This window comes from Podarcis erhardii (genome assembly GCF_964252035.2).
Source record: "Podarcis erhardii genome assembly, chromosome: 2".
NCBI lineage: Eukaryota > Metazoa > Chordata > Lepidosauria > Squamata > Lacertidae > Podarcis > Podarcis erhardii.
Genome location: NC_138498.1, coordinates 5,277,218 through 5,302,025, shown reverse-complemented (window position 1 = coordinate 5,302,025; position 24,808 = coordinate 5,277,218). Strand labels below are relative to the sequence as shown.

Genomic DNA, 24,808 nt, shown 5'->3' with positions numbered 1-24,808 from the left:
AGGGGCGAGAGCCGTATGGCGGCGGCGGCGGCGCGTGAGGAGGCGGCCTCGGGCCCGCGGAACCTTCTGCCACAGTAATGACGAGGACGACAACAACAACAACAAGGAGGAGCGCAGGTCTTTCCCGAGGCGCCGCCAGGCTCCTTTTGCCGCTTCTGCTGGAGTCTCCGCCGCTTCCCTGCCCACCACCATCGCCTCAGCTCGGCCCAGCCAGCCAGCCAGCCATACCTGCCCGGCCATCACGGGCTCGGCGCCGATTTCAATGCCGTACTTCAGCTCGCTGAGCTCGTGGAGGTTGAGCGCGCCCAGCGCCTCGCTGCGCCCCAGCGCCAGAGCCCCGGCCAGGAGGAGGAGGAGGAGCAGCAGCAGCAGCCGCCGAGGCACCCAGGACCCCGAGAGGCGTCGCGCCCGCGCCATCTTCCTCGCGCGGCTCCCTCCGGCTTCTCGCCTTTACTGGCGGCCGCCGCAGAGGCTACTTCCGCCCTTCCTCTACGGGAGGGGGCGGGTCCGATGACCATTATTGCGCAGGAGCCTTTCCATTGGCTGCCGGGAAGGGCGGGGGAGTGAAGCGTTCGTCGGAGAAACCTGGTAAAAGGGGATTGGGTCGCTCCCGTCAGCCAATCGGGAGAGCGAGCGCCCGTATCGGGCTGCGGCTAAACCAGGAAGAAGCGCGTCGCGGAACGCTCAGCTCGGCGCTCGGCAGCCAATCAGAACAGCGAGCGCCTGCAGGACTAGAGGGACTGCTGCGCAAGCCGTAAATACCGCTTGACGGCGCGCGCCAGCTGCCTGCAGATGCGTGGCTCCGTGTTTTGTTTTGTTTTGTTTTGTTTTGCTTTGCTTTGCTTTGCTTTGCTTTGCTTTGCTTTGCTTTGCTTTGCTTTGCTTTTTAAATCTAGATAATTTAATCCGGATTATTTCGACACCCCTGTTACTGCTCTGTGGAAGCACGGTGATCTTGAATACTGTATAATGCATTTTAAAGTATAATGGGGGAATATTACTTTAGCACTTACTTTAGCTTTCCTGAATATTAGCACAAGAGCATAGTGAAAACATGTCAAGGAGTAATTAATCCACATTCAGTGGCCCTGGACAAGAGCTATGGAAGGGATTCAGTGAGCCAATGCCCTACCTGAAGCTGGAGCACGCAGGCTGCATGTCCCGTTTTAATTCACTTGGAATGGCTGTTGTCTCCCGGGCCCCAGGATTTGTCCTTTCCTAAAATGCTGTTCTATTGTTGCTAGTGATAATAACCTTCCTATTAATAATGTCTCATTAATTCAATTAATAGTTGCCATTATTATTAATAATAATTAGATTTATATAACAGCCCACAAACATACATTCCTTGGGTGGGTTACAACAAAATATTAAAAACAGAATCTATAATAAATCACTACAGGCAGAACTAAAACGACTACATTAATATGAATAGACCCATGAGAAGCCCTTTATCCCCTTATGTGGCAGTAAAACCCCTTTGAATTTTGGGACTTAGTCCTATAGCATTCGCAGAATCAGGCAAAAGCCATTCCACAGCTTTCAGTGATTCCTAGGGTGCTTCCTAGGATCTTGGCGGTCTGTGCTTTATGAAAAATCATACACATTTCCTTTTAAACACTGACATTTTTGCTAGGATAGCTTTGCAGCTGCTAGGATAATTCTTGGCTTGGCCAAACTCCTTATCTCAGATATTTCTGTAGGTATTTTATAATGATGATGGTGATTGCCCTCACTTTCTGGTGGGAAACACGAGTACCCTTGGCTTCCATCTTCTGCTTGCTTGACTCCTGCTGTAACTGTAATTGGAATTACAGTTAACTGGAATTGCAGTTAATCTTGTCATCCACAGGCATGTGAGGGAACCATTCTAGATGAGTGTGTCCTTTGGAGAGGCTTTGGTCTGGTGCCCTGGACCCAGGCAACAAGGTCTTCAGCTCCAAAGTGCTATTGGAGACAGTGTGTGGAAGAGGCATGGACCTTGTCAAGAGAACATCTGGGATGGGGATAAGGGTGGTTGGTGTTTGTGTCATGCAATTTTCCTACCGTCTCCAGCCAGATCCTGTGAATGAGAGAGATTAAAGCCAGGTTAGCAACAACGACCCACCAGCTCCTGTGGAGAAGAGGGTTCCCACAAAGAAGGCAGAGGGTGTGCCAGACACCCAGTGAAGAGAGCGGTGGAGTGAGCCTTCTGGTACACCCAAGGTAGCACCACCTGAGGTAGTACCACAGCAGCAAGCAGTGGTAACAACTGAGGCCTATGCTGCCCACCTTGTGACCCTTTTTCTGTTGTCCTCATGAAGCCCTAAAAGGAGAATATTGTCACGTGCCACTCCAATCTCTAAGTGGTGAGAGACTCTAGACTCAAAGTGCTTACCCAGGGTTTGGTTTCCTTTGGAATAAAGGTCAGTGGAGACTGTGGTGTCCAAGATATATGGCCTTATTTTCACATGCATACAAAATGAACATAGAATGGAGGGGCTCACAACATTAACACTCCAGCATATATTGTGTCCATTAGATTTCCAGCAAAGCCTCACAGTCCAGCAGAGAGCAAACATATCTCTTTGTCTCCAGCTTCCAGTCTGCTTTCAGCTTACTTTCACATACAACTCTGGTTATTGTCCTGTTACCTACCAGCCAGGTAAGTGTGTGTGGAAGACCCACCCATTTGTTTCTCTGGCAACTTCTTTGGACTCATAATTTGCAGTAAACTAGTCAGCCGAAGCCATTTCCTTGACAAAGGAAGTGGTGTGGCAAGCTTCCCTTTGCACATTCTGCCCTCACAGATATAGGATCCCAGGTTTGGAAGGGGAACCAGGGTTTCATCCAGACTGACACCCCCCCCCCTCATAACACTGTTTGTCCTCCCCTCATGTTTCTTCGTTGTACCCTAAGTTTGCTGGTGGTTGACTGGGCATTCTGTGGGTCCAGGATTGGCTCTATGTTGACAGATTGGTGGTGCTCTGCCCATCTGTTCCCCTTCTGTTTCCCTCATAGGATTGCTGGTGCTGTCCAGATCACATGGGATTGTGGCTTCCCTGTCCCTGGGCATGAAACTGCAAGGTCTGGGGGTGATTCCAGGGAGTGCTGTTTCCCTCTGTGCCCATACTGACACCTCCCATGCACTGACTGACCCTGTGCTCCAGAGCTGCTAACAGAGACAGCTCCTGAGGAGCCAAGGCCACTATTGGTTGAGGCAGATTCTCCTGCAATGATTCCTGCATAGGTGAGATTTCCCCTTGAAAGGAAAGGGAGAGCACTATCCTAAGATGGGTGGTTCCTGTAGATATTTTATGGAATATCCCTCCCCCATCTCTCCAGACTGTGCACACTGCAGTCACTTTGGGTGGCAAAATGTGTTACACTCTCCCAAAAATTTCCTTCTCCACTCCCCTTATTCCAGGGCACTGATTAAACCTCCCCACAAACTCATGTGGTTGGCTGGAGCCCTGAAACCTCTGTAATGTAAAATCAAGCAGTGACTGGACTACTTGCCTGCCCCGGGTTGCATGTCCTATTGAAATTCTGTGGGAATCAATGTGAAAGGAGCCCAAGCTCTTGAGCCTCTGTGACCTTCGAAGTTAGAGCTACTTGCTTGCTCTGTGAATCAGGCATTGTGTTTGGGGCAGGACCCAAGAACTTTTCCTACACACAGAACAGCTCCACTAGGAGTCCAGCCAATAAGATAATGGAAAGCTTTGTACTATCTCAAGGCAGCACATACTGTTTTCTAGGCTGCACATTTATGCTACTAAAGATGTGCTGCAGCCAGAGTCTTTCAGATGGATGAGAGAGACTAGATCTGGATTATGCATTCATTGCCTCAATCACCCTACGTTTTATTGACTAAGAGGTGAAAAGACAGAATATAGCTTAAGTATGTGAATCCTTTCTGTATTAAATTTCTATACCACCCTTCACCTGAGGATCACAGGGCAGTTTACAATATAAAAACACAAAAATACATACCATAGTAACAAAAACAACAACAATGTTGCCACCCCGCCACAAAAAGTTTAAAAGGCCTTAGATTAAACAATTAGCTAAAGGCCTGGGATAAAAGGAATATTTTTGCCTGGCCTCTAAAGATATGTAATGAAGGTACCAGGCAAGCTTCTCTGGGGAGAGCATTCCTGAAGCAGGGAGCCACCACAGAAAAGGTCCGTTCTCATGTTAACACCTCCGAACCTCATGTGTGGGAGGCACACAAAGAGGATGATCAGAAACTCTGGGTCTGTTCATATGGAGAGAGGCAACCATCCTTGAGGTATTGTTGTCCTTAGCCGTTAAAGGCTTTATAGGTCAAAACCATCACTTTGATTTGGGCCTGGAAACTAATCAGCAGCCAATGCAGTTGGGTCAGGATTGGTTTAATATGCTCAACCTGTGTGCTGATCCCGGGGGGAAGGTTACCGTTGGCGTAGTCAAAGTCCGGTCCTGGGTCACTAGCCTGGAATCAGTCCATAAGGAGCGGGGTGAGGTCCGAAGCAGGAAGCCGGGCGGGGACAGGAGCACTGGAGAGTCAGGTCTGGGTCCGGGCAGGAACAGGTACTCAACAACGACGTTGCTCCCACAACCTGGGACCGGGCCCACTGGCCTTTATCTTCTCTGAGGCCAGGGGCGGCCCCAGCCCCTAGGAGACCCGCCTCTCTTGGCCTTAAGGCGAGCACTCCTCCTGGGAGAAACCAGTTCCCTTTGCCTCTCTGCCCTGAGCCTCTGCAGTTCTGGAGAGGCTAAAGGGTTACTGGGCCCAGGGGGAGACTCACCTGCAGGCACTGAGTCCTCAACCACCTCTGGAGCCAGAGTGGGATCACCTGGTGCTTGCTCCTGAGGATCCGGCACAGGTGCAGGCGCTTCAGAATCCAGGCCCTGCCCCAGTTCAGCCGGCCCTGGAGGCGGGGACTCCTGTGCAGGCTGGGATTCCTCTGGTTCAGCCTCTGAATCGGAATCCCAGGCCACCACACCCTGACTTGCCCCCTTGAGCTACTTGACCAGTTGAAGTTTCTGAACAGTCTTCAGAGGCAGCCCCATATATAATGTGTTGCAGTAATCTAACCTAGAAGTTACAAGAGAACCCCTTCTCATAACACCAGGTCTAAAATGGCGTAACTGAACCAGTGGGTACAGCAGTGGTAGCCCGTGTGATGGTTTCCAGATGTTCTTGACTACAACTCCCATGACTCCCAGCCCACATGGTAATCAGGGGCGATGGGAGCTCTAATCAAACCTCATGCAGGCCGCCACATAGCCTAACCCTAGTGTTTCCTTTCCTTTCCTTGTTTTACCGTACTTTTGAAGAGTGATGCAATGGCAACATTATTCTGAGTAGGGTTGCCTACAGTTTGGGGGTGGAGCGGGGAGACGAAATCAACCAGGCTAGCATTTGTGGCATTAACTGTAGCTTGAGCTGCAGAGATCAGCTGATGATACCTTGTTCTCCATACCTTGAAGAACTTTACTTGCTGATTCCTCATTTCAGTAGCTCTTCGACCATACCAGGTGTGTTGGGATCTTCACTTGTGTAGTCCCTGCTCACAAGTCCTGGGAAACAGGTGAAGCTTTTACCATAGGGTGACAAGCGTTACTACTGTACGACAGTTCAAGCTACTGTAAAAGGCACAAGAGAAGGAAAGGTTGGCAACACAGCTTCTTGGTGTTACCACTGCACTTGCAACGCTAACAGGAGCCAATGTTACCGGCAGCAGTGCAGTTAGGACTGGGCGATCTGGGAGGGATTCCTACTAAGTCTTGAAGGCACCAGTTTAGCATCATCTCAGAAAATGGATTGCATGCTAAAATTTCTGCATGTTGGGTTGCTGTGAAAGGCACAGGACTGATCCCTGTGAAAAGGTGACTGTGCTAGCAAGGAGGAAATCAGCATCAGTGTGCATATGCCTTCTCATTGATTGCTCCCAGACTCTGAAACTCCCTCCCTGGAGAAGCTAGACTGGCTCCCTCCTTGTCTTTCCACTGGCAGTTGACGTTCTTGTTCCCACAGGCTTTTGGGAACTGATTGCTATTAATGAAAGGGTCAGTGCTGTGCTTTTTTTTATAGTTTGTATGGTTTTAATAAAAATCTTTATATATATACAGTATATAGTTTTAATTGTATCAATGTTTATTTGTTTTTAATTACTGTTTTTTCTATGTTTTTAGCTGTTCTTATTTTTATCTGTAAGCTGCCTTGAGTCCCTGTCAGGGAAAAATGAGGAGTACAAATTGATGATGATGCTGATGATTACTGTTACTGCCTTGGACCAGTCACTATCTCTCAGCCTATCCTACCTCACAGGTTTGTTGAGGATAAAATATGGGGGAAAGGGGAAGAATGGTACATGCCACTTTTAAAATTAGAAGGGAGATTCGAACTGCTAGGTTGGCAGGAGCTGGGACTGAGCAACGGGAGCTCACCCCGTCGCGGGGATTGGAACCGCCAACCTTCTGATTGGCAAGTCCTAGGCTCTGTGGTTTAACCCACAGCACCACCCGTATTAGGGCAGACCAAAGGCACTGTAAGCAATTTGAGGCCAGTAGTTCACTTATCATTTGGTTTAGATCATTTGGCTCAGCAGTAAGTTCTTCCTGCTAGCATTAGGAAGGGTTGGTAACAGTCTTCAGTACGTATCTCTTGAATGAAGGATTTTGGCTGAAGGAGAATTGGGAAGTGATCACTGTCAAATTTAGGCATAACTTCTAGGGTCTTAGCATAAGGAAGGAGATCCCTAGAAACAGTTATATAGTTTATAGCGCTCATTCTGGAGCCAGATAGGTAGGTGAATTCAGCTGGGTAGTCGCTTTCAAGGGCACTATTTAAAATGTTTCACCTAAATGCCAAGCAGAGGCCTGCGAAGTTTGATTTCTGATCTTTTGAGCAACGGGTGAGGAGGAATCCACCGGCCTCAAGGTTGCGGGGAGGACAGTGATTACCAGCTGGCTTTGTCTAGATGTCCTTTCAGTATCTTTTGGCTCTAAAGCTCTCTCTTGAGTTGTAAAATTTTCCACCAATGTTGTAAGCAGCCCATTGCTTACTGTAAGAAAGTTTTTGATGAGGATTAATTCTAAGCAAACCATATGAAGCTGATCCTGGAGGTCAGTGTCTCTCTCCTCTGTTTGTGTGCATTTAGAAATGCCTTGTTGTCTGGGCTGGCTTTTACTGAGCTCAAAAGAATGCCTCTGTATAAGCTCATCGGTTTGCCCCGATTTATTTCTCAAATTGGCCTTGTTTATGTCCTCTGCCAAGGCCAATTTAGGGCCAAATTTATTAAGGGACTTATATTCCCTTTACAATGTCCCCTTTACGATTTATTGACCAGTCCAAACAGGAAGTATAGGGGACAGAGGCATAGCAAGGTCAGGTGGTACCCAATGTGGATTTTGTTTGGTCAACCCCCCCCCCCATTGACGGCTCAGGGTGGGCTTGGGAGTCACGGGCAGGCAGTGGCACTCCCCTCACGCGGGGCACTTTGCCCCCTGCTCCCCCTTCTTACACCTCTAATCCCAGCATGGCATGTGTGTGTGTGTGTGTGTGTATGTGTGTGTGTGTGTTCACTGTCAGCTACCATCGGCCCCAGCCACTATGACTGAGATTAAGAGCCCCCAAAACCTGAGAGCCCCAGGTTGGGGGTGGCCTGTCCATCAGTTGACTGGGAGGGTGTCTCCTCCAGCCAGCCATGAAACTGCAGTGGGAGAGGGGAAGGCTTCAGTCCTTCTCATTGTGAGGCACCTAACCATAAGCCTGCATTTTTATCAAAGCTTCTATATATTTCAATCAAGGCTTGTATTTAAAAATGAGCTTAAAAAAAGGATTTTCAAATGTTTCATGCCAGGCAGAGAAAACCTTGGCCATTCTCCTAAGACAAGAGGGCCCCATTGATTTATAGTAGAAAAACAATTCTAAAAGTCATAAAAAGGGAGAATTACATATGCTGCCCCAAGGCTGAAAAAACACCATTAGGAATGGGGAAAGATAATACTAATGTGCCTCCCAGTAAAATGAGCCAGATCTTCTTTCTAAGGTTGAAAGGCCAGGAGCAAATGGAAAGAAAAACATTTAGCTAGAAGAAAGAGAGCATTTTTGGGGAAGTCTTTTTCTAAAGCCATTCTTTCTTAAACTGAAGAGGCTTCTTTTAAAAGCTGTTTTACTGAGTTTCTTCCTTTTTACTTTGAAAAGCTTTATTCTTTTAAGAGGCTACCTATGATAAATGTATGAAATATATTAGCTTAAATATATTGGCTTAAATGTAATTATGCAAAGGATTTAAGGAATGCTAGATTCTTATTTCATAGAGTCATATTGCAATAGGAGACCAGAGGGGCAAATGAGCCTAGCCCCCCCCCCCTGCCAGACAGAAGACGCCATCCAAGCAGTCTTGATATATAGTTGTCAGGCATTTGTTTAGAAACATTAAATGAAGGAAATCTTTCAATGTTGATGTGAAACTCAAGATCCTTGACATCTGTTGAACATAAAAATGTAAGATTAAACATTTGTTTTAGAAGGCAATAGGGCAAGAAGGGCAAGAGGTGAGCTGGTAATTAAGATTCCATGTAAGATATATTATTACTTATATGTCATATATATAGCTCTTTGTCTCCCTTATAAGGGCAAGGAAATGGGTGTATCTTTTGTGGGTGTATTTTTTGTGATTGGTTCTAGCAAACAGCCAATAGGAATTTCAACCAGGCTGATTGGACAGAGGCAGCCACAGGAGGAGCAAAGGGGGCTGGATTAAGGGAATATAAGTGCTGGCCAGAATGGCAGGAGGCCAGGCCAGAGCTTGGTAACCACGTACCACTGAGCCTCTTATTTATTTGTCTGACAAATAAATTACTATTTTAATTTCTCTATTGCTGCGTTGAATATTTCATTCCAGCTAAGCGTTAACCACAAGCAGGGTGCTACAATTGTGAGGAGGCCACGGACTCACAACCTGCCAGCCTGATATTCCCTACCCATGCTCTTTCCCAATTAATTGATTGATTGGCTTCCAGTATGTTTCTGAGCACCATTCCATGTTGGTGCTGACCTTAAAAGCCCTAAACTGCCTCAGCCCAGTATACCTGAAGGTGTGTTTTCACCTCCATTCATTCATCACTGAAGTCCTCCTCCGAGGGCCTTCTGGTGGTTCCCTCACTGAGAGAAGTAAGGTTGCAGGGAACCAGGCAGAGGGCCTTCTCGGTGGTGTCAGCCTCCTTGTGGAATGCCCTCCCTACAGGTGAAGGCAGCCCTGTAATAGGGAGGCGTTTAATGTTTTTACCCTAGCCACCAGGAGTATCGTGTATATAGTTTTCACTCAGGTCCACGTCAGTTGCTTTAGGCGGGAAACCCTGGGTTGTTGTTGCTACAATGTTGACAGCCGGCTGCCTATAAAAGCAGGCCGGCTGAGCTGTTTGCTGTTCAGCATGCATACCTGTGGTATGGTAAGGTTAAAGCCCATAAGGCATTTAAAAACCATATTGTCAGAAAAGCACTGTTTAATGTCTGGATTAAATATAAAGACTTTTTGGAGAACAAAACCCCAAGGTGGCTATCACCTATGGAAGCAAAGGCTCTGAAAAAACTTAATATGGAGACTAACTGGCCAAAATACTGGGAAATTTTGGAACAGGAGGGCGATAAATTGAAACTGCAGAGCTATGAGAAACTTAAAGACAAGGTGCGGGATTGGTTACACTACTTTCAAGTAAGAGAGGCCTACAATCTGGATAGAAAAATTGGCTTCCAGGTGGAAAAATCAAAATTGGAAACAGAATTGTTAGAACCCAATGCTAAGATATTATCAAGAATGTATAACTTTCTGTTGAAATGGAATACTGAGGATGAAACGGTAAAATCTGCTATGATAAAATGGGTGCAAGATGTTGGACATGATATTATGTTTGCTGACTGGGAACAGTTGTGGACCACTGGGATTAAATTTACGGCATGTAATGCCTTAAGAGAGAATATTATGAAAATGATGTACAGGTGGTACATGACCCCAGTTAAGCTTGCAAAAATCTACCATTTGCCCGATAATAAATGTTGGAAATGTAAGGAAAACGAAGGTACTTTTTTTCACCTTTGGTGGACGTGCCCAAGGATTAAGGCTTTCTGGGAAATGATATATAATGAAATGAAAAAGGTATTTAAATATACCTTCCTGAAGAAACCAGAGGCCTTTCTCCTGGGCATGGTCGGCCAACTGGTGCCAAAAAAGGATAGAACTTTCTTTATGTACGCTACAGCAGCAGCAAGAATACTTATCGCAAAGCATTGGAAGACACAAGACCTACCCACCTTGGAAGAATGGCAGATGCAAGTAATGGACTATATGGAAATGGCAGAAATGACGGGCAGAATCCAAGATCAGGGAGAAGAGTTGGTGGAAGAAGATTGGAAGAAATTTAAAATCTATTTACAAAAACATTGTAAAATCTTTGAATGTTGATGACATTGAAATGAAATGAAGGGGTTCTAGTAAAAAAGGTAAAATAAGAATATGAAAGAAAGGATAGATACTAGATAAAAATCAGGAACAATGATATGTGAAGAAAGATAATTAAGGATAAAATTAATAAGAAGGAATTTGCTAATTAATTTTAAACTGGAATACAAGAAAGGGGTGTGTGAGGAAGTCAAGGAAATAAATTTATGGATGGTAAGAAATTAAAGAGAGGGATTTTTATTTTTTATTTTTTTATTTTTTTCATACATGTTAATTGTTTGTTTTTTTATTATGCTTGAATGTTTATTTGCTTGAGTGTTTATTTGTTCTGTGTTTTTCTTTATGTAATTTCTTTCTTTGATAAAACTTAATAAAATATCATATATAAAAAAAATGAGCTGTTTGCTGTTCAGTTCTGTTCTGGCCTGTGAATAAACAAGAGCTGTTTGAAGAATCGCTGTGTCATCTGATATGTTTTATTATTTTATTAACAGTTTTATTATTTTATTAACAGTTTTATTATGTTTTTATATGTGTTGGAAGCCACCCAGAGTCGCTGGGGCAACCCAGTCAGATCGGTGGGGTATGTTGTAAACAAAAATTGCCCTTTTCCCTTATGGGGTATCTAAGAGCCCATATAGAGTCCTTACATAGGTTCCCTGTTGGTGGGAGAGAATAACAGAGGCCAACCAGAGACTATTGAGAAGCAAAGCAGCTAGTAAGCTTGATCTTTATTGAACTGTTGCAACAGGGTGCTCCCCTCACAAGCAGGAAAGGAGGAGGACCCAGAAAAATGGCGTGCAAAGCCATATAAAGACTTTTGAAATTGCCACCCTGTAGATCAAGACCACCCCCAGTGAAGGGGTACAGTTAGGGTTACCCCAGAAAGCCCTAAAAAAACTGTTTGTGAATCCCCCCCCCCTCCGCAGCCAGGCCTCGGCGTACGTACTTTAAAAACTGCATTTTCCTCTAAGACAAAACCCAGAGCTGAGAACAGTAAAGGTTTTCGCTTCCCAGATCCCAGATAACCTTGTCCTGGTACATTGATTTGCAACATACTTCCGGGAACAGAGCCAGAGAACGAAAAGCAACATTTCTATGTAAGAATCTGTGAAGGGGGAGAGGAAAAAAGGGGTTTGAAAAAAGGATAAAACCTGCTTGTAAAATGTTTTCTGCGTGGCCTGTCTTTCGTGAACTGAATCACACAGGTGCCTCTGCCCCCCCCCCCCCCGGATGGCAGAATAAAAAGCTCTTTCTCTGGCCCCTTGGTCTTGTTTGGCTCCTTTTGTCTCTGCTCAGGTGCAACAATTATTCCTACCCATGGATTAAAAAGGCTACACCAGAAACATCATACACACATCACAGAAGGGGTGTAACCTAAGACCACCCCTCAGATACATCATACCTACATCACAAAAAGGCGGTCTTAAAACAGATAATTTAATGTTGTTTTTCTCCTGTCTGGCAGGTTACTTGATTGGATTGCCTGGGGAGCCTGGCTAGTCTTTTGTAATGATAAATACTTAGTTCCTGGGCCAGGTCACAGGCTCACACCCTATTCATATCTTAAATGTGCCCTTAAGACAGGATTTGTGAGGAAAGAGACAATGGGGAAGTTTCCCATTTTGACCTTGCAGAGAAAACATTTTTGCTGAGTTTAGCAGTCAAAATGGTTCCAGGTCGGTCTTCCTGTGCTGATCTATGTACGTGCTTGGTTGGTACACTTTTGAAGATTACCACATATCTAAGACCATAAAATTCCTATCACACGTACAAATCACATAATTACATTTATAGCCCCCATTTCCTGCAAGGAGGTCTCCTCTCCCCCCTCATTTTATCCTCACAACAACCTGGAGCGACTTTAACCCAAGGTATGAGAACAAGGGAGGTGTTTATGGTGAGTTCTGGCACCTCATTTTATTGAAAAATAGCAATGAGTACCAGCACCTTTTTTCTAGGAAAAAAAGCACTCATCACAGACCAGATCCAGGTGATCTCTGAGGAAACTGATTTTCTAAAACCATTTCAATCAGGGTTTAGGCCCAGTTTTGGCATAGAAACTGTTGTGGTCGCTGTGTATGATGAGCTCTATCAGGAGAAAGGGGAAATGTGTCCCTGTTAATTCTCCTCAGCCTCTCAGCAGCTTTTGCTACGGTTGACCATGGTATCCTTCTGGAGCTGCTGTCTGAACTAGGGGTGGGTGACGCAGCTTTGCAGTGGTTCCAGTCCTACTTGGATGGTCATGATAACCTTGGGTGTTATCCCAGGATAACCTTCAGCCCCGTGGAGCCTTCATTGGGGTTCAGTTTTATCTGCTGTGTTGTATAACATCTACTTGAAACTGCTGATGGTTTAGAGTACGTTGTGTTGTAAATAAAAATATGCCCTTTTCCCTTATGGGGTATCCAAGAGCCCATATAGAGTCCTTACATAGGTTCCTTATTGGTAGGAGAAAATAACAGAGGCCAACCAGAGAATATTGAGAAGCAAAGCAGCTAGTAAGCCTGATCTTTATTGATCTGTTGCAACAGGGTGCTCCCCTCACACGCAGGAAAGGCTGTGCAAGGGTTTATAAAGACTTTTGAAATTCCCATTCTCTAGATCAAGACCACCCCCAGAAACATTATGCATTCATCACAGAAGGGGTGTAACCTAAGACCACCCCTCAGATAAGGCGATCTAAAACAGAACATTTGCATGTTGTTTTCTTCTGTCGCTTTGTTTATTTCCTGTCTGGCAGGTTACTTGATTGGATTTCTTGGGGAGCCTGGGCAGTCTTTTGTAATGATAAGGCTCACACCCTTCAATTCAATTCAAACACAGATTAAGACAGCATTTGTGAAGGAAGAGACAATGGGGAGGCTTTTCCATTTTGACCATGCAGAGAAACATTTGCTCAGTTTAGGAATCAAAATGGTTCCAGGTTGGCTTTCCTGTGCTGATCTATGTACTGTGGTTATGAACGTTGCCATATATCTAAGACCATAAAATTCCTATCACAGTTGCAGCAATACGTGGAAGACACGCAGTTCTACTTCTCATTTTCTGAGGCCCTTCTCCATGTGCCTCCACATCTCAACCCCAAAAGCTGGGCAGCTGAGCCCCCATCCCTGTATCACCACAGAAGCACCACCTACTTGTGTGTGCCAGGCTGCAGTTAAAAAGCAAGTTTAGAAAACTGGCATAACAGCCCCAAGCTTATAACACCCCTCTTTTATATACCGGATCTAGTACATAAAATGCTTTGCAATCTTCGCTCTATTTTCTCTTTATAACAGGCAGTCTGCTATTATTCCTGCTCTCTAAGCGAAAAGGGGGAAGCTGCCAACTCTTTTTCCTGACAGAGCTCCTGTGCTTTTAACAGCTGCATGGCAAACAGGAATTCACAGTATAATCCTATGTACTCAGAAAGAAGTATGGAGAGCTGAGGTGGGGAGCCTCAGGCCTAGGGGGCCAAATAACCTCACCAAGTTTCTTTGCCTGCCCTCCAGGACTCTCCTGAGGTCCCGTATTTAATGGCCCAGCCCTGCACTCTCCTCCTTAACTACTTAAGCAGGAGATTTGTATCTATCAAGACCTCTGACTTTGGCTTATGGTACAAACCTTAAGAGGCATATTTGTTGCTCCCCCCATGTTTTGCCTCTGGAACTGCCCGCCACTGGTATGTAATTTCCCTTGAGGTAATGCACCCCTTGAACCAAAAGAGATCCCTCATCTCTGGTGTTGTGACTTAAATGTCAAGGAAGCAGGGAGGGAGCGATGTACTGTATGCTAAAGCCTCACCAAGGTGATCACAACCGCATGCTCTTAATCTCAGGGTTGTGGGTTCAAGCCCCATGTTGTGTCTGCCTAGGGCCGGATTTAGGTTTGATGAGGCCCATAGCTACTGAAGGTAATGGGGCCCTTTATATGTCCAGCTTTGTCAACAACAAATTGTCGCTGTTTTTTGTGTTGAATATATGCTATATGGTAATTTATGGACCTAATAGGTATTGAGAGCCATTTGCACATGTTGCCATGCAACCAATCCATGCAGAATGTAGGCACCCTATATATAGAAATGAGCAAACCAGTGATATTTTAGGGAGCAGGCTAGCAGGTGGGGCCCATTACAATGGTACCTCTGGTTACAAACTTAATTCATTCCAGAGGTCTGTTCTTAACCTGAAGTACTGAACCACTTTAGCTAATGGGGCCTCTCACTGCCGCTGCACTGCCAGTGCGCAATTTCTGTTCTCATCCTGAGGTAAAGTTCTTAACCCGAGGTACTACTTCCGGGTTAGCGGAGTCTGTAACCTGAAGCGTTTGTAACCCGAGGTGTTTGTAACCTGAGGTACCACAGTACTTACATCATAGGAGCCTACACAACACAAAACGCCGTTGCTGTATGTAGGTTTTGTTTTATTTGTTTTTTATGTTATATTTTGGGTATGTACGTCCAGGTTTTTTTTCTTTGGATTTTGGGGGGCACCCCAAAATTTTTCTTTTAGTTTTTGGGGGCCCTAAGCTATAGCTTGTTAAGCTTATAGAGTACCTAAATCCAGCACTGGGCCAAAGAGACTTACATTGCAGGGGCCTGGACTAGATGCCTCTTGTCCCTATAATTCCATGGTTCTGTTATTGATCTTATTGGTTGGCATATATCAGTCTTGGGAGACGATTTGGGGGTGAAGTCAAACTCTACAATTCTATGCTTCTATTAACGCTGATGACACAACCTTGATGGCAGAAAGTGAGGAGGAATTAAAGAACCTTTTAATGAGGGTGAAAGAGGAGAGTGCAAAATATGGTCTGAAGCTCAACATCAAAAAAACGAAGATCATGGCCACTGGTCCCATCACCTCCTGGCAAATAGAAGGGGAAGAAATGGAGGTAGTGAGAGATTTTACTTTCTTGGGCTCAATGATCACTGCAGATGGTGACAGCAGCCACGAAATTAAAAGACCCCTGCTTCTTGGGAGAAGGGCAATGACAGGCCTAGACAGCATCTTGAGAAGTAGAGACATCACCTTGCCAACAAAGGTTCGTATAGTTAAAGCTCTGGTTTTCCCAGTAGTGATGTATGGAAGTGAGAGCTGGACCATAAAGAAGGCCCATCGCCGAAGAATGGATGCTTTTGAATTCTGGTGCTGGAGGAGACTCTTGAGAGTCCCATGGACTGCAAGAAGATCAAACCTCTCCATACTGAAGGAAATCAACCCTGAGTGCTCACTGGAAGGACAGATTGTGAAGCTGAGGCTCCAGTACTTTGGCCGCTTCATGAGAAGAGAAGACTCCCTGGAGAAGACCCTGATGTTGGGAAAGATGGAGGGCACAAGGAGAAGGGGCCGACAGAGGACGAGATGGTTGGATAGTGTTTTCGAGGTTACCAGCATGAGTTTGACCAAACTGCGGGAGGCAGTGGAAGACAGAGGTGCCTGGCGTTCTCTGGTCCAGGGGGTCACGAAGAGTCGGACACGACTAAACGACTAAACAACAACAACAAATTAACGCTGAAATTTTAAATGTTAACTCTTGAGGCGTGGGGAAGCCTTTATCTTTTGTTCTTAGTCGTTAAACCTCCCCGCTAGAGCGCCCGAGACATGCACATATGTGGATGCATGCATGCCAGTGGGTGAGTGGAAACTGTTTCTGCCCCCACCCACAACACGCGCCACGTGTGAACTCCGGGTCACGGTTGTTGGCGCGCAGACTCCTCCTGCTCCGATTCCCGGCTCGGCCGCTAGGGGCGGGGCGGAGCTGCTCCCCTGGCCGCTGCCCGCCTGCTCTCTTCCTTGGGCGGAGGGGCTAGTGCTTTTCTGCTCGCAGGGTACCTGCTATTCCTTTAAAGCAAAACGAAAACCTGCCGCATGTGTAATCTGGAAGCCGGAAGATTGCCCTGAGGTCGGAGAGAAGAAAGCGAAGCGGCGATGTGAAAATGGCACGGGAGATGGGGGCGAGGCAGATGCTGCAGCAGCAGCGCTGAGCGTGCAGCTCCTCCGATTTACTTCGCCTCCTCCTCCTCCTCCTCCTCCTCGGGACCAAGGTACTGTCTCTGCCCGCGTCCGCGGAGAGCTAGCCGGCGTCTCAGCGCTCCGATGCCCGGACCAGCCTGGCTTTTCTTCTTTATAGCTAGGTGGGGCTGGCGGGGGTGGGGGCCGGAGCCCAGCCAATCGACTGCATTGATTGGCTGGACAGGTTTTAAAAAAGAGATTTTATCTCTCTCTCTCTCTCTCTCTCATCATGGCAGTCTTTTGGTGCGGGGATAGACGAGTCTGTCACAATTGGGCCTGAGCGGTGGCAACAGCAGGCCTGGATCCGGTCCCGATGGAGGATAGATGCGGATGGTGTGGAGCCAATTATTTCGTTCCCAATGGCGTTTTATAGGTACAGGAGACAAGAGCTTTGGCCTCCCCTTGTCATCTGAATGCTGCTTGATAGAGGAGTGATGGGTTAATTCTTTATAATATCACCGGGGTTTATTTATTTGGTCATGTTAGGTAATGTGGGGAGGGGGAGAGTCCTAAGTGCAGGTGGCATTTCTTTTAGCTTTCTGGCTCTCCCCCGCCTCCCATGATAGAATTTACCGTCTCATTTATGCCTGGGATTTATTCCAAAGAGAGCTTGTTAATTGCATTACCAGCCAAAGGGCGTCAGGTAGCCCTGGGAACAGGCCCCAAGATGCAGTCATGTTCGGAAAGGGATTCTCTTCCCTTCCAGTCCAGGATTGAATGTGCTTCAATAGTGGGCCGACCTGCCTAGAAAGCGAAGGTGAGATGGGAGCTGCCTTTTGTCTGAATGGCACAGGTATATCTCTGATCTGCCAGAAACCGGACCCAGGGATGGCTAGAGGAATTGTACAGCTGCTGTCAACAAGGTTTACATAAGGCTTACTGTCCAAGGCCAGTTGCCTGTTTCAGAGCACATGTGCCGTATGGGCATGACTTAGATTAGGAAACTGGGTTTGGATTCTTATTCCTACTGCATTTCTGGGTGTGTGTGATTTCTTTATTTTAAAAAAACCCAATAACCAACTGTCACATAAGTTAGACTGACTTGTAACCCAAGCCTATGTCTTTGTACTCAGAAATCACGGTGTCTAGTGAGACCTTTGTTCAGCTGTGTGCTTGTCAGATTGCAGCTCCATATCGTGTTTCTTTGCACACTCAGGCTGCAGTTCTAGCTGTGTCTCCTCAGAAGTAAGACCTATTGAATTCAGTAGTACTTCAGGCAAGTGAGGTTAGCATTGCAGCCTTAGTGCTATTGAACTTGGTAGGATTTGCTTCTGAGTTGGCAAATATAGGATCACTGTAAATAAATATAGGATCGTTGTAAATAAAAAAGGTGGCTGTGTATACACGTGCACATCTTTTCAGTTCATGCTTACAGTGAAGTATGTTTCTATCTAACATGGAATTGGGATTGGAGTTACCGTATTTTTCGCTCTATAAGGCGCACCAGACCACAAGGCGCACCTAGTTTTTGGAGGAGGAAAACAAGAAAAAAAATATTCTGAATCTCAGAAGCCAGAACAGCAAGAGGGATCGCTGCGCAGTGAAAGCAGCAATCCCTCTTGCTGTTCTGGCTTCTGGGATAGCTGCGCAGCCTGCAATCACACACACATTTCCCCATACTTTTTAGGAGGGAAAAAGTGAGTCTTACAGAGCAAAAAATACGGTAATTCCATTCCTGTGTGTTAATTCTAATCTTGTATATGTGGTTATAGGTAGGTAGCCGTGTTGGTCTGCCATAGTCAAAACAAAATAAAAAAATTCCTTCCAGTAGCACCTTAAAGACCAACTAAGTTAGTTCTTGGTATGAGCTTTCGTGTGCATGCACACTTCTTCAGATACACTGAAACAGAAGTCACCAGACCCTTCTATATAGTGAGAAGGTGGGAAGTCGTTAAGAGTCGTCAACAGGCTCATCACAGCTATCTGCCAATCACCCATTCCCACCACCCTTCTGAGTAATACCCCTCCCCACCTTCTCACTATATAGAAGGGTCTGGTGACTTCTGTTTCAGTGTATCTGAAGAAGTGTGCATGCACACGAAAGCTCATACCAAGAACTAACTTAGTTGGTCTTTAAGGTGCTACTGGAAGGAATTCTTGTATATGTGGTGTTGGTAAACTTCATGGCTGAGTACATTCACCACAGACCCTGCTAATTTTGCTCTGCACATGGCAACCATTCCATCTTGTAATCACCTAGTCTCTTCTGGATTGTCAGAATTTACATCCCCCTCCCCGACTCCCATCCTTTGGAGCCTGCCTACCTGGGGGGGGGGGGTTAGCTCCATATAAGAAACAGCCAGACACTGGATGAGGCCTCCTAAGCAGAGTGAGTGATCTTGGCACAGAGATTCCTTAACCCACTGCTGTCCCTCAAGACCTGTTAGCTGCCGTGCCTTATCTTGTCACTTTAGGCCACCATATTATCCTAATCAGAGAAGAGAACTTTGTTCTTGATCCTTCCTTCTAACAGGTCAGATTGTGAACTTTGGAAGGAAGTTTATGTGAACAGAATAGCAGATTGAGTCAAACTTATTTGTAATTATATTACAAATCATTAATGAAACCACAAGATGTGAGTTGCCCTGCCAACAATAATAGTAGTGTGGAATAATCAGAACTTTCATAATAATCAAATTAACGTATTATAAAATGGCTTGTAATGGGCAACCAAACACATTTTTGGAACTGTTCATAGCGATTGGAAGTCCAGAGGGGGTATAAATTGGGGTAACTATATCCCCCCTCAAAGTTTCTGTATTCCCCAACTTTATGGAAACAAATATGAAAACAACTTGAAAGATAGGGGGGATACCTGGTCTGCCCTGGTTTTTCCACCCTCCCAGGCCTTTCCATTTGTAACTGTTCATTGTTTAATTTTGAGATGATTAATATCAGGATGATACATGCTTATACACTTTTATATTATTATAAATATTCCTTTATCTAACAGAAACAGAAACCAATCAATAACTCCCATCCCACAAGCACATTTTAAAAGCCATAGAATGTTAATCAGCTGAATGCCTGGTTGAAGAGAAACGTCTTTGCCTGGTGCCTAAAGATATGCAATTAAGGTGCCAGACGAGCCTCCCTGGGGAGAACATTTCACAAATGGGGAGCCACTGCAGAAGAGGCCCGTTCTCATGCTACCATCCTCCACAAAAGGCAAAGGTGCATGCAGCTGCCTCTGCAAGGCTTTGCAAAGTTAGCTAAGGTTCCTCTCTCTCCCCCCTCCCCTTTTGCCCAATCCCAAGCAAGTCGATTTGGAAGTCTATTGAGTTTGGTGGGATTTACTCCCAGGTAAAGCCGGGGAGGAGCCAGGCTGCCTACAGAGAAGAGACCTACAAAACGAGTTTGAGGTTGCAAATAAACGTTTGTTTGTTAGGCTTCTATGTGCAGGAAAAAGGATGAGGTGGTGCTTATTTAGGAGTTGTTCCACAACCACCCTGCTAAGCCCATGTAAATATAACTGCTGCACTCTGTCCTGGCTGTTTGATTCTCAGTGAAACAAATCAAATCAGCTTCCTCATCCCTAATCACATCCTGGTTGAGGGAGGTCTTGCTCAGGGCCTACGTGGCATTCAGCAACAGCAGATGAAGACCCAAGGGCTGGCTGATAGGACAATCCTCAGCAACTCCTCAGGTTGGTGGAGGGGCTGTCACACAGCCCAGTCCCTAGCTGCCTGCACTTCTTGATGAGCAGTGGCGTAGCGTGGGGGGTGCAGGGGGTGCCGGCCGCACCGGGCGCAACATCTGGGGGTTAGGGTTAGGGATAGGGTTAGGGGGCGCAAATCCAGGGTTAGGGGGCGCAAATTACTTGCCTTGCCCCGGGTGCTGACAACCCATGCTACGCCACTGTTGATGAGCATGGGTGGGAGGTTGGAAGGACTCTTGGAACAAGCTTCCTTAATTTACCCAGTTCCAGAGCCTATTTCTGCAAAAGAAAGGGAAGTTCGAACTCCGCATTTCCTCTCATTATTCTTTTCATATAGCCAAATAGCTCTTTTGTACTTTGTAATAGTGAACCTTTGGTTATTTCTGCAGCTATGAGGCATGCTCTTCCCATTTCTATACTGCAGTTATCTGTTCTTGTTATTCTCCTACCTGGATCTCAGTGTTTTATTCTCTTCCACCTCTGATTTTTAATCAGCTGGGACCCCAAACTTGGTAATGGGTTACTTTCATTTGTATGTGTTCTTTTTAATTTTAGTGGATCCTGAACTTTGGAGGATGTTGCTGCCATTTATTTGGAGTTGGTGGTTGACCTCCATTCTTCAGCTGCATTGCTGACCTGTACAGTCATAGAATCACAGAATGATAGAGTTAGAAGGGACCCCCAAGGGCCATCTAGTCCAACCCCTTGCAATGCAGGAATCTCAGCTAAAGCATTCATGACAGTAGGCCACCCAACCTCTGCTTGAAAACCTCCAAGGAAGGAGAGTCCACCACCTTCCAAGGACACATGGCTCCCCCATCCGAAATCTTGGGAACTGTGGCTTGTTAAGGTTTCAGGATTCTTTAGAGAAAGTCATGTGTTTTAAATGTGTGTTAATGTATAGGGTGGGTGAAGCAAACAGAAATCACATCCACACCAAACATGGTAAGCAATCTTAACAGTCATGAATCCTGGGAACTGTAGTTAGTTTAAAGTTGCTGATTTCTCAGAGCTACACTTCTCAGCACCCTTAACAAATGACAATTTCCAGGATTCTCCATGACTAAGTGGTAAGAGTGCTTAAATGTATGCATACCCTCCAACATTCCTCAGATGAAAATAGGGACATTTCTCACTCCTCTCAACTGACCCTCCTTGAACCCCCCATTTTTGTACCCCCCCTCTTGCAGAGCATTTCCCATCAGAAGATGGGCGGGAACCACCACCTCCCTAATGGGACATAGCACACATGCCCTCCCCCATCCTGAGAAAACCCCTTTATTTTATTTTTATTTTATTACTTGGTAGATTTACAAAAAGAAATACTCACCCAGAAATTTATTTATTTTTAGAAAGGGGCAAGATTAGATGTAGATGCACCAAGTTTTGTTTTTTAAATCAAGATCCATTCTGTTCCCTCTTTCTTCCTCTTCTTTCTTTTTTTTTTTCTTTTTTTTTTTTTCAGGCATCCCGCTAAGTAGGCGGGTCACCATAGGGACGACCTGTACCCGTTCAAAAATTCCTCTCACATTAGCAGTGAGGACACGGGCGTCACCCCGGATCATTATTTTCCTTACTCATAAGTTTAAGGCATTCTTCCTGTTCTTTCTGAAGGCTTGCTAAATGCAGACTCCATGCATGATTTCGACACCAGTCATTTTGCTTCCCCCTCTCTGTCTACTGAACAATAGTTCTGGAGAAGGCAAAAGCTTGCACACTGTTTTCTTTTTAAGATCTTTAACATTGCTTGATAAAGGTATTTTCTAATGTAGATTTTGAATGAAGAAAGGCAGTTAAGATCATTTTTTTAAGACTATGGTGGCAACTTAAGCCACATGTATGAATTGGCTCTTAGACCTGGAACATGGTTCCAAGTTGTGCCCAGGAAACTCAAGAAACAATTGGAGATTAAATGGCCTTTGAGCATGTGCAGAGTGCCTTTCTCTCTTCCTTGAGCACATCCTGGGTTCCATGGGTCAGTGTCAGGGCTTGTTACGTTGCCGAAAAGGGTGAGGAGAGGCGGAGTCTGAGGTCCACCACTGTGTGCATGTGCCTGTTCATTTATCTGTTAACCAGACCCAGCCTGGTTACCTGTAAAAAGTTTAGGGGAGATGTGTTTGGTGAATCAGGATGCTACCCTAGAACAAACCAGAGATGTTTGAACTAGCACCAGCACCTTCTGTTGCAGAGATGGAGAACCTGAGACTCTTTGGATGTTGTTGGACTACAACTTCCATCATCTCTGACTCTGACCTTTGTCCATGCTGGGCAAAGGGGCAAGATTAGACGTAGATGCACAAAGTTGTTTTTTTTTTTAAATCCAGACTCCTTGCGCTCCGTTCTGCTCCCCCTTCCTTCCTTCCTTCCTTCCCTCCTTCCCAGGGAGGCCCTTGCCCTCTGCCTGCACCTCAGAGCCAGCACTTCACACAGGGCTGGGCCTTGGCAGTGGCAGCCTCTTCTCATCTGCTCTCTAGCAGCTGCTATGAGCTGCCCAAGGAAGTGGGGCAGCAGCAGCGGCCATGGAGAGGCCACAGGGGCTCCCTTGCCTCCTCGGCTGCTCAGGACAAGTGCCGGATCCTCCTCTTTTTTTGAGCTCGGCAGCAGCAGCACTCGCAGGGGAAATAGGGACATTCTGGGATTAAATGAGAAACTGAGATGGCTTTTGTAATTCTGGGACTGTCCCTGACATATAGGTTTGATTACAGAAAAATCATTGCTGATATTTGTGAGTAACAACAACTAGAGAACCCCTTTTTGGACATTTTGTTTGAAAAGGAATGCATTTGAGACGTATGGGTCTGAAGATTGGGGAAGTATTGCTTAACAGAGTGAATGTTTTGAATAGGTTTTTTTTGGGCAACTGACAAACAAAAATTCGAAAGTCCTGTTTTATTTTTATTTTCCCTTTGTTTCTTTTCTCATATATATATGTCCCTCCTTTTTATCTTATTTCTTCTCTTTTCTTTTGTTTTCCTTTGGTGTCCTCTGCTTTGGGCCATTACTGGGTTCCAGGATTACACACACACATGAAGGTGGTGGATGGATGGAGGGACCCTGAGTGAGAAACTGGAAGAAGAAACGAAAGCTCCCAGGTGAGAGCTGGGAGGGTTCACCACTTTCTGTGTGAGACAAGGACTCTGAATTTTCTTTCTTCTTTCTTCAGACAATCTTAACCGCTATATCTCAAAGTCCTACACACAACCTCAAACTTCCATCATTTATAAATAACTTTCACCTTTCTGATGTCAACAACAGATTTGAAAATATTTTTGTTCATTAAACAGGAAGCTGCCTTAAATATCTCAAGTTTAGGACGGTTGAGACTGACTAACCGAAGTGCTCCAGGGTTTCAGAGAGGGGAGCGTTCCAGCCCTGCCTGGAGATACCAGGGATGGAACCTAAGGCCTTTGCATGCAAAGCAGATGCACGGCCCCATAGCTGTTGCTCTTCCGCAAACATTAATACCTTGCTCAGTCCCTGAAAGGGCAGCCAGCTCCAGAGCTCCACAGATTTCAACCGAGTTTTAATTGATTTTAACTTGTTTTAAACCAAGCATTTTATTAACTGTTTTATTAACTGTTCTTTTAACCTGGAAGCTGGAGAGCAGAAGAATGTGAACTGTGAGATAAGCAATAATTAACAAACTTGGAGCTTATCTGTTCTGTCAGGATCCCGTTTATCAAGTGGAAGGGTGGAAGGTGACTGAACTTGACACAGTAATTGTTGAGATTTTAACTTAGCTTTGAACCTAAAAAGGCACCCAGAGGCAAGAAAAGAATCCGAACCAGTCCCAGTAATGATACTGGGGCTCATAAATCCAGTAAAGCAGAGAAACAGATGAGAATACCTTGCTCATACCCAAGCTGGGCTCCCCTAGCCCTATTCGTAAGACAAATTCATGTGTGGAGCCAAGCCAAGTAGCCATGCCCTTAATACAATGTATGTCTGCCCTCTGGCCCTCTGGTGAAAGTCTGTAAGGTGTGTGTCTTTTCGCATGCATCACTGTGCCTGAGGACACCAGGTGGTGCAGCCTGGGACATGCATGACAAGTTGGGGCATGCGATAGCAGCTCCTTGCAGATGTTCTTGTTATTATCTCTGCTCTTTCTACCCAAGGGAACTTCGGTTGGTATTGTGTAACTTTTGAACTGGGCTCCTGTGATCTTCTACCCAGGGGACTGATCTGAACTCAACTGCAGCCGCTTAGCTTCAGCAATGCTGCAGTGGATTCTCCCAGATCAGTTAGGCTTTTAAAGCCCTGCAAGGCTTTGAGTCTGAGGGTGCTGTGGGCGTGTATGTGTGCCATCATGTATATGCAAGGTAACCTTGAGCATAAAGACTGGCACCTTTTCCCCCCTGGCAGAGTTTATGTACCTTTAACCGATGTATGACAGGCAGAAATCCAGCAGGTCAGAAGAACCAACATTTTGAGTGTTATCCCTTGGAAGCCTATGGGATTTAAATTCCCACTTTTAATTGCTTAAAGGGGTTGTTGTGGATCCCTTTGTGTGCTGTCACTGACTTGAATTTGTATAAGATTTCAGGCTTGGACACAATTGTATTTGAACTTGGTGGAGCTTACATTTTGAACCATGTATAGTTTGAACCATGTGTGCAAGCATATGGATGGAGTCAGAGGGTGTGGTTATTAGTGATTATATGAAAGAATGGGTGCAGATGACTAGTACCTGCTGAAACAAACATGGAAGAGAAGTGAAATGAGAC

The 24,808-nt window shown here is 45.6% G+C and overlaps 2 protein-coding genes and 1 long non-coding RNA gene across 7 annotated transcripts in view; 1 reads left to right on the top strand and 2 right to left on the bottom strand.

The window, feature by feature from the left end:
- OS9 (OS9 endoplasmic reticulum lectin) overlaps positions 1-455 on the bottom strand; it is a 31,885-nt gene extending 31,430 nt beyond the window's left edge. For 2 of the 3 annotated variants that reach the window (XM_081851731.1, XM_081851733.1), the window contains exon 1: positions 229-455. In XM_081851731.1, coding sequence (XP_081707857.1) covers positions 229-417 — 189 coding nt within the window. In that variant the 5' untranslated portion in view covers positions 418-455. The remainder of the gene's footprint in view (positions 1-228) is intronic. The other variant, XM_081851732.1, reaches the window with a different exon arrangement.
- Positions 456-15,027: 14,572 nt separating this feature from the next.
- LOC309336257 lies at positions 15,028-23,177 on the bottom strand. The gene is made up of 3 exons (XR_014153949.1): positions 23,105-23,177; positions 15,917-16,461; positions 15,028-15,129 (listed from the first exon to the last, which is right to left on the bottom strand). It is a non-coding gene; the product is annotated as an uncharacterized lncRNA (long non-coding RNA).
- The window catches only part of B4GALNT1 (beta-1,4-N-acetyl-galactosaminyltransferase 1), a 50,040-nt gene continuing 41,549 nt past the window's right edge, over positions 16,318-24,808 (top strand). Inside the window, exons 1-2 of one of the 3 annotated variants that reach the window (XM_081851754.1) lie at positions 16,322-16,458; positions 16,663-16,799. In XM_081851754.1, coding sequence (XP_081707880.1) covers positions 16,786-16,799 — 14 coding nt within the window. In that variant the 5' untranslated portion in view covers positions 16,322-16,458; positions 16,663-16,785. Of the gene's footprint in view, positions 16,459-16,662; positions 16,800-23,102; positions 23,177-24,808 lie in introns of those variants that run through there. The other 2 variants (XM_081851755.1, XM_081851753.1) reach the window with 2 other exon arrangements.